Here is an 8,493-nt window from a genome sequence, read left to right on the forward strand (position 1 = left end):
GGGGAGCAGCAACACTCATAGCAGCAGCACATATAAGCAGCAACAGCAGCAGCAGCAGAAACACTCACAACAGCAGCACACACGTAGCAGCAGCAGGCAACAGCAGCAGCAGCACGCAACAGCAGCAGCAGCAGCAGCAGCAGGAGCAGCAGCTGACCCTATCAATAGAAATAAGTTGTGTAGTAATTCCTCTTCTATCCTTTGTTCCTGCTGCAGCAAATGCAGCAGCAGGCTTCCTTAGGCAGCAAGACAAGCAATGAATTGCTGCTGCTGTGTCTCTATTCTGTTTATGTAATATTATTATACTATAACGACCTCCTCCTTCCTGCTGCTGCTGCTGCTGCTGCTGCTGCTGCTGCTGCTGTTGCTGTTGCTGCTGTGGCTGATGATGATGATGCTGCTGCTGAGGGAAACGGCGACAAGGACCACCAAGATAACGCTCTGCTGCTCGTGCTGCAGCAGCAAGAATGCTGTCCTTGCTGCTGCTGCTGTTGCTGCTGTTGCTGTTGCTGTTGCTGCTGTTGCTGTTGCTGCTGTTGCTGCTGTTGCTGCTGCTGTTGCTATTTGCTTCCTCTTGGGTGCCCCTGTCCTGCAGTGCACGTTTGTAACGGAAAGGCCTCCTTACTCCATGGGAACCTCCCTGCTGCTGCTGCTGCTGCTGCTGGTGTTGCTGCTGCTGCTGCTGCTGCTGCTGCTGCTGCATAGAGACACCGTGTCTCTTAAAGAGGTAGCCAAGACACTGCGGTTGCAGGATAAGACGAATTAGCTGCTGCGGAGGAGCAGCAGCAGCAGCAGCAGCAAGTGCAGCAGCAGCTGCTGCAACAGCAGCAGCATCGAAATTCCCCTGCTGCTCTAATTCCTGCTGCTGCTGCTCTTGCTGCTGCTGCAGCTGCAGCAGCTCCTGCTGCTGCTGCCGCCAGTTTGCCTCAAGAGACACAAAAGGAAGAGCAGCAACAGCAGCAGAAGCAGCAGCAGCATCCTCTGGATGCATCTCTGCAGCAGCAGCAGCAGCGTGCTGCAGGAAGTGGGGATTTGTAGGAGAAGGAGCAGCAGCAGCAAAGACACCGCATGCAACAGCAACAGCAACAGGTGCAGCAGCAGACACAGCAAAAGGCAGCAGCTGACGAACAGATGCATGCAAATGCATGCGCTGCTGCTTATAAAATGCATCCAGGCCTCCTGTACGTATACTCCATATCTTGCTGCTGCTGCTGCTGCTGCTGCTGGTGTTGCTGCTGCTGCTGCTGCACTCGCTTCTGTCCTCAGTGACAGGCAAATGCGAGCTAATGGCAGCAACGACCTCTGGCCTCAGCTTGCTGCTGCTGCTGCTGCTTCCAGCAGCAGCAGCAGCAGCAGCAGGCTGGGGAAGCGCTGCAACAGCAGCAGCAGCAGCTGCTGCTGCTGCTTGAATTGCTGCTACTGTGTCACCTAGTAACCATAACTCTGGTAGCGTAAAGTCTTGAGTTCCTGCTGCTGCTGTTGCTGCTGTTGCTGTTGTTGCTGCTGCTGGTGTTCCTGTTGCGGCAGCAACAGACTCCTGAGAGTTGCTGCTGTTGTTGGTACTGCTGCTGCTGCTGCTGCTGCTGCTGCTGTCTGACGAAGGCGCACCTTCAGCATCAGTTAAAGGGTTTGCTAGAGAGGCAGCAGATGGTCTGCTGCTGCCTCCAGCAGCAGCAGCTGCTGCTGTTGCTGCTGTTGCTGCTGCAGCAAGACCAGGTAGGTTAAGACGATTTGTTGCATCTATGCGATGCTCAAGACCCTCCATTATCTCTTTTGCTGCTGCTGTTGCTGCTGTTGCTGTTGCTGCTGCTGCTGCTGCCTCCTCTGCAGCCTGCTGATCTCTTTTAATCTGCTCATCATCTCCTGCTGCTGCTGCTGCTGCTGCTGCTGCTGCTGCTGCTTGCTGCCGTCTTGTAGGCAGACAATACACCGCAAGACCTCTAACAAAAGTTTGTACATTAATACGATCTCCTATGCTTAATTTTGCTGCTGCAGCATCTGCTGCTGCTGCTTCTGCTTCTGCTGCTGCTGCTGCCTCTGCTGCTGCTGCTGCTGCTGCTGCTGCTTCACCTTTAAGACGAATAGGAAGGGTATAGGTAGAGGTTATGCGGCCCTCCCCCCGCAGCAGCAGCTGCTGCTGCTGCCGCCTATGGATTATCTGCTGCGGATTTAGTAAAGAAGTAAGCCGTAACGGGCGTCCAGGTGTGCTGCTGCTGCTGCTGCTGCTGCTGTTTGCTGCTGCTTCTGCTGCTGTTTGCTGCTGCGGCAATGTAATGCCGGGGTCCTCGTACACCTGAAAGTCCTCAAAGAGAGTTTTAATTGTTCCTTTAAATCCAATAACTGTTGGTGCTGCTGCTGCTGCTGTTCCTGCTGCTGCTGCTGTTGCTGCTGCTGCTTCTGTTGCTGCTGCTGCTGCTGGTGGGTCTGTTGCATATGCATCGATTCCGCTTTCCTTCAACAGTGTTGTTGCATCGGGGCGGGTTAGGTAGGGATACATTTGCTGCTGCTGCTGCTGCTGTTGTTCCTGCTGCTGCTGCTGCTGCTGCTGCAGCTCGTCTTGCACCTGCCCATCTACAGCACAGTTGGTTTGTAAAGGAAGGTCCTGCTTTTGCCTCTTTCGGGGACTGTTGGCCATATCTGCTGCTGCTGCTGCTGCAGCAGCAGCAGCAGCAGCAGCAGCGGGCTCCGCTGTCTTCAATAAAGGAGATGAAGGGGCTGTCATCTTTGCCTAAATAAAGAATTTAAATGGCGATCTGTGCTGCTGCCTGGTATCGATTGGGGGGCCCCACGCCGGCGGGGGCCCTTCTGCTGCTGCTGCTGCTGTCGTTGTTGTTGTTGCTGCTGCTGTGCATGCAAGATAAAGCCTCTTGTAGGCTTAAGAAGTATTTAAATTAATAAGAATAAAAGGAAAAGATAAAAATAGCACAAAAGAGGAACTCGCGGAGAAACAGTCACCTCTTGGGCAGCAGACGACGAGGAATGCTGCAACAGCAGCAGCAGCAGTTGCTGCTGCTGCCGCTGCTGCTGCTGCTGCTGCTACGGCTGTGTGTGCAACCAAGCAGAAATTTGTTTTAATTAGTATTGAGCTAAAGACTGAGGAACAAGAAGACACGGAAGAAGACTGCTGCTAACTATAGTGGAGGGGGAAGCTTGCTGCTGCTACTGCTACTGCTGCTGCTTCTGCTGCTGTTGCTCTTGCTGCTGTTGAGTGCACCGGCATGATGAAGAGACGATAAGGTGATGTTTCTTTTGCTGCTGCTGCTGCCAGCCATTTGCTGCCTCAGCTATTTGAGCCACACAGACGCCTTGTTGCTGCAGTCAAAGTTTGCTGCTGCCTTCATCCATAGCAGCAGCAGCAGCAGCAGCAGCTACACACTGCCGTCACAGAGGCACAGGTGGGCTAAAGGGGCCCTATCCAAGTGCAGCACAGTTGGAGCAGCAGCACCACCGGTTGCAGCAGCAGCAATACAGCCACCAGCAGAGGTACCCGAAACAGCAGGAACCGATACTGCAGGAGCAGGAACAGCAGCAACAGCAGCAACAGCAGCAACAGAAGCAGCAACAGCAGATGGCGTTGGAGGGTTCGATGTGTTAGCCTTAACTTCTCCCGAGGCAGTGAAGTATTTCTTCCTCTGCTGCAGGGATGCTGGTGTAGCAGCAGCAGATGTGCTGCTGCGGCGACCGCCGCTGCAGCAGCAGCAGCAACTGCAGCAGCAGCAGCAACAGCTGCAGCCAGTGCTGGTAGCTGCTGTCGGTGAGGCAACTGCGGAGGAATTCACACAGCAGCTTTCTGCTGCTGCTGCTGCTGCTGCTGTTTCTCCATCATCTGGAGGCGGTCTGCTGCCATGTGAGCACACCCAGCAGCAGCAACAGCAGCAGCAGCAGCAGCAGCTCAAGCAGCAGCAGCAGCAGGAGGAGGATGGACAATACGCTGACAATGCAATTAATCTCTTACAGCCTTTTGTCTCCTCCGTGTCTTCTGCTGCATCTCTTGCAGCAGAGCTGCAATCCTTAGTAGAGCGAGAAGCAGCAACAGCAGCAGCAACAGCAGCAACAACAGCAACTGCAGCAGCAGGTAGCAGCAGATTACGTCCTCCCTTGTTATCCCTACCCTTAATCTGCAGCAGCTGCAGCAGACGTCTTTGTCGTCTCTTATGGCCTTCCTCTGCATTAGCAGAAGATCAGCTCATTCGCTGCCTCAGCAGCAGCAGTAGCAGCAGCAGGAGCAGCAGCAACAGCAACAGCAACAGCAGCAGCTGCTGCAGCGATCCAAGTCAGGCTGTATGTTGGCGAGTTGTGCCTCTTCGTGTTTATTCAACTGCTGCTCTTCAGCTGTCTCGGGAGGTGAGGAGACAGCTGCTGCAGCTGCTCAGCAGCAGGTATAGACCCAGCTGCAGCTGCAGCAACAGCAACAGCAGCAGCAATAGCAGCAGCAGCAGCAGCAGCAGCAAGGAAGTGCCTTATTGGGGAGTTGCTGTTATGTTTGGAAGTCCCTCGGCTGTATCTTCGTGGGTGCATGCAAACCGCTTGCCTGTTTGCTGCAGCAGCAGCAACAGCAGCAGCAGCAGCAGGGACGGTAGCAGCAACAGCAGGTGCAACTGTATAGTAGCGATTTGCATAGGGGAGACGACGGCAAGAGCAGCAAAAGAGGCAGGTGCGTGTTTATCCTTTGCTGTTGCTGCTGCTGCTTGCTGCTGCTGCTGCCTGTTTGCTACTGGTGCCTGTTTTTCTGCTGCTGTCTGTGTGCAGCTGCTGTCTATTAGCTGCTGCAGCAGAAGGAGTTGCCTGTACACCTCAGATTGCTGTTGTCCTCCGCAGGCTTTGCTCGCGTCCTCTGCCCCCACAAGCCCAGCACAAAGGGATGGCTAAGCTGTCTATACACCGCATTGGGGTCGCAGCAGCAGCAGCAGCAGCAACAGCAGCAGCAGCAGGCTGCCACAGATTCTCGTAGGAAACCCCTGGTGATCATCACCCGCGCACAAGCAAAAGCGGTCAAGCTGCTGCAGCAGATGCAGCAGCAACAGCAAGTGCAGCAGCAGCAGCAGCAAGTGCAGCAGCAGCAGCAGCAAGTGCAGCAGCAGCAAACAGAAGAATTGCAACTAAATACACTAGATATGGGCTCATATGATGTGCTGCTGCTGCCCCTTGTAGAGACACAAACAGATAAGCAGCAGCAGCAACAGCAGCAGCAGCTGCAGCAGCTGCTGCAACAGCAGCTGCTACAGGCACCGAAAACGGGGCCTGTAACTGCAGGGAGTCTAAACCCTAAACCCTAAACCCTAAACCCTAATACTAGGTAGACCCTCTTGGGTCCTTTTTTAAATAAAACCTGTTAAGGGTTTATCTAGGGTTTAGGGTTTAGGGTTTAGTGTTTGCCGTCACAGCGAACACATAAATAAGACGACAAGATACACCCTGAGGGTCTGTAAACCCTAAACCCTAAACCCTAAACCCTAGGGTTTAGAGGAGCCAAGTGTACAGCCAAGAGAAAATAAAAAAAAAACCTAAACCCTAAACCCTCGAGTAGGGTTGTTGCTGCATGCATGCAGCAGCAGCAGCTGCTGCCTCATGGCAGCCGCACGACACCACATTTAGTCATGCGTCCTGCTGCTGCTGCTGCATTTGCTACTATTGCTGCTGCTACAGTTGTTTCTGCTATTGCTGCTATTGCTGCTATTGCTGTTATTGCTGCTATTGCTGCTATTGCTGCTGTTGCTGCTGTTGCTGCTGCTGCAGTGTTAGGGTTTAGCTCGTCGTTTCCCGTTGGACAAAAGGAGGCACTTCTTGCTCAAGTTCCTGTAGGCAGCAGCAGCAGCAGCAACAGCAGCAGCTGCTGCAACGGTCTTCTTTTCTAATAAGTGTTTAGGGTTTAGGGTTTAGTGCTTCCCTTACCTGCAGCAAGCCATCGATTTGCTGCAGCCCGCTTAGCAGCTCTCCTGTGCTGCTGCTGGGGTGTACGTACACCGCAGATCGCTGCAGCCGCTGCAGCAGCGGATCTAAGGACTGATGCATGTCTTGTCCTATTGCCTTCTGCTCGCAGCAACAGCAGCAGCAGCAACAGCAGCACCAGTTCTTGTTGCAGCAAGAACAGCAAGATAAGCAGAGGACTGGCAGCAGCAGGTGCAGCAGCAGCAGCAGCAGCAGCAGGAAGCAAAGGGAGAAGGTAAGGACGTACAGCAAGAGGTTTGCGGACGACGAGTGTCTTCTTGCTGCACAGCAGCACAAAACAAAGCACGCAGCAGCGCAATCCCTAGGACCTACACCATCAGGAGCAGCAGCAGCAGCAGCAGCAGGAGCAGCAGGAGCATCAGCAGCAGGAGGTTGAGGTGTACGTACAGCTCATTATGCAGCAGCAGACGTCTACATAAATCTAGTGGCTGCCCTTTGCCATCTAAATGGTAATCTAATGGTGGCCGCTGCAGCAGCAAGGAGAAGCAAAATGCTTTGCTGCAGTGCAGCAGACGCAGCACACGAGGTGCATCGTAGCAGCAGCAGCAACGCATGCAGCAGCGGCTAATATTTAGCAGCAAATTGCCACTCTCTATAACACACACAGACACACATAAACCCTAAACCCTAAACCCTCATACACTCATTAGGGTTTAGGGTTTACGGGTAAGCAAGCAGCAGATAGGCCTAAACCCTAAACCCTAAACCCTAAACCCTTTATTGCAGCTTACGGATAGAGAGAGGGATGGGCCGCAGCAGAGCGGCTGTTGGCATCTCCGTGCTGCTGCTGCTGCTGCTGCTGTTACTGCTGCTGCTGCTGCTGCTGCTGGTGATGATGAGGGGCTGGGTATAGTATATCCACATAAGAAGATAAATAAGCCCTACCCTCTGCACAAGGATTTGTTCTTGTGGGGATAGGGGTACTGCAGCAGCAGCAGCAGCAGCAGCAGCAGCAAGTTTGCTGCTGCTATCCTCTATAGCCTTATAATCTCTTGTAAATGCTTTTGCTGCTGGCTGATTAATATCAATACCCTCCTCATCTGCTGCTGCTGCTGCTGCTGTTGCTGCTGCTGCAGTAAACAATTCCTCCTCCAGAAATAATGCTGCACCCCACACATAACAAACCCTAAACCCTAAACCCTAAACCCTAGCAACCCTAAACCCTCTCTGTGCTGCGCTGTGCTGCAGTGCACTGCAGCAGCACTGCAGCAGCAATTGCCACACCTCCGCTACGGTGCTGCTGCTCCCTACTACTTCCTAGGGTATATGTATTCAAAATTAGGGTTTAGGGTTTAGGGTTTAGGGTTTAGGGTTTAGGGTTTACTCTCCCAGACAGTAGTTAGGAAGGCGAATACATCATTTGCATCCTCTAGAGGAATTGGCCTCGATAGGCTGCATGCACCACGAGCAGCAGCAACAGATAAAAATAATTCAAGGGTTCCCTCTGCTGGCAGCAAACTCTTCTGCTGCTGTTGCTCTTCATGCTGTTCCTGCTGCTGCTGTTGTTGTTGTTGCTGCTGCTGCTGCTGGGACACAGGGGAGGGAGCTGCAGGAAGGGATGAGGCAGAGCCATCGAAGCAGAGATTCCCCTGCAGGATGCTGCTGCTGCTGCTGCCATTTCCGTTGCTGCTGCTGCTGCTGCTGCTGTTGCTGTTGCTGCTGCGAGCAGCAATGATTTGGCGACACAGCAGCAGCAAGAAGGTGCAGCAAATATCTTTGATGTCTCTCTCTGTAAACTCCCCTCTCCCTGGATAAATAGTAGGGCGATAGAGGCCCCTCCAGGCGTCGCCGCAGCGCAGCACTGCCCGCTGCTGCTGCTGCTGCTGCTGTTGCTGCTGTTGCTGCTCCTGCTGCTGTGATGAATCAGCTGTGGGGGTTTCTGGTGGAGAAGTATCCGATATAGCAGCAGGAGAGCGCCCTACGGGAGAAGAAAACATTGCGATGAGGACGGGAGTGCTGCTGCTGCTGCTGCTGCTGTTGCTGTTGCTGCTGCTGGTGAATGACTTTGCTGCTGCTCTCGCTGTTGAGTGCAGCACGCAGCAGCAGCAGCAGCAACAGAAGCAGCAGACAGCAACAGCGCCTATACCCCGTTGATCTGCTCCTCCAACACTAATGGTCTGCAGTTCCCGTGCCCCTGTGACTGATGCCGCGATGACTTCTGCTGCTGCTGCTGCTGCTCCTGCTTCCGTTGCTGCAGTTGTTGCAGCAGCTGCTTAGAGAAGGAAGGCAGGACGGAGCCTTTGGAGCTGCTCAGCTGTACAGACAGCTGGAGGAACCCTTTCTATTAGCGCTTCAACTTGAACCGTTAGAACAGCAGCAGCAGCAGCAGCTGCTGCTGCTGCTGCTGTTACGAGGCCCTTGAGAGCAGCACACAGATATAGGAAACGTTGTTAGCTGCTGCCTCTCTGCTGCTGCTGTAAGAGTTAAAACAACCCTTTGTTATTAGTTTTTAGTGTTTTTTCATTAAGAGGGAAGGTGGCGGGGAGTCAACAGGAGCAGCAATTGCAGCGACAGCAACAGCAGCAGCGGCCGCTGTTGCTGCTG

At 53.5% G+C, this 8,493-nt stretch overlaps 3 protein-coding genes across 3 annotated transcripts in view; 1 reads left to right on the forward strand and 2 right to left on the reverse strand.

Annotated features, from left to right (window-relative positions):
- Nucleotides 1–2,722, reverse strand: part of EMWEY_00014360 (hypothetical protein, conserved) — a gene marked incomplete at both ends in the record, with an annotated part of 5,255 nt that extends 2,533 nt beyond the window's left edge. The window contains one exon of the mRNA XM_013479401.1: nucleotides 307–2,722. Coding sequence (XP_013334855.1) covers nucleotides 307–2,722 — 2,416 coding nt within the window. The remainder of the gene's footprint in view (nucleotides 1–306) is intronic.
- Nucleotides 2,723–3,240: 518 nt separating this feature from the next.
- EMWEY_00014370 (hypothetical protein, conserved) lies at nucleotides 3,241–6,325 on the forward strand (the record flags this gene model as incomplete). The annotated part of the gene is made up of 3 exons (XM_013479402.1): nucleotides 3,241–4,654; nucleotides 4,819–5,243; nucleotides 6,041–6,325. 3 exons carry the CDS (start codon nucleotides 3,241–3,243, stop codon nucleotides 6,323–6,325), a joined length of 2,124 nt encoding a protein of 707 aa, XP_013334856.1.
- A 195-nt stretch (nucleotides 6,326–6,520) lies between these two features.
- Nucleotides 6,521–7,886, reverse strand: EMWEY_00014380 (hypothetical protein, conserved; the record flags this gene model as incomplete). Its single annotated transcript, XM_013479403.1, has 3 exons — nucleotides 6,521–6,541; nucleotides 6,835–7,052; nucleotides 7,274–7,886. The coding sequence occupies 3 exons, from the start codon at nucleotides 7,884–7,886 to the stop codon at nucleotides 6,521–6,523; spliced, it is 852 nt and encodes a 283-aa protein (XP_013334857.1).
- Between the last annotated feature and the right edge of the window lie 607 nt (nucleotides 7,887–8,493).

The sequence above is a fragment of the Eimeria maxima genome, genomic scaffold (assembly GCF_000499605.1).
Source record: "Eimeria maxima Weybridge genomic scaffold, Emw_scaff111, whole genome shotgun sequence".
NCBI classification, from domain to species: domain Eukaryota; phylum Apicomplexa; class Conoidasida; order Eucoccidiorida; family Eimeriidae; genus Eimeria; species Eimeria maxima.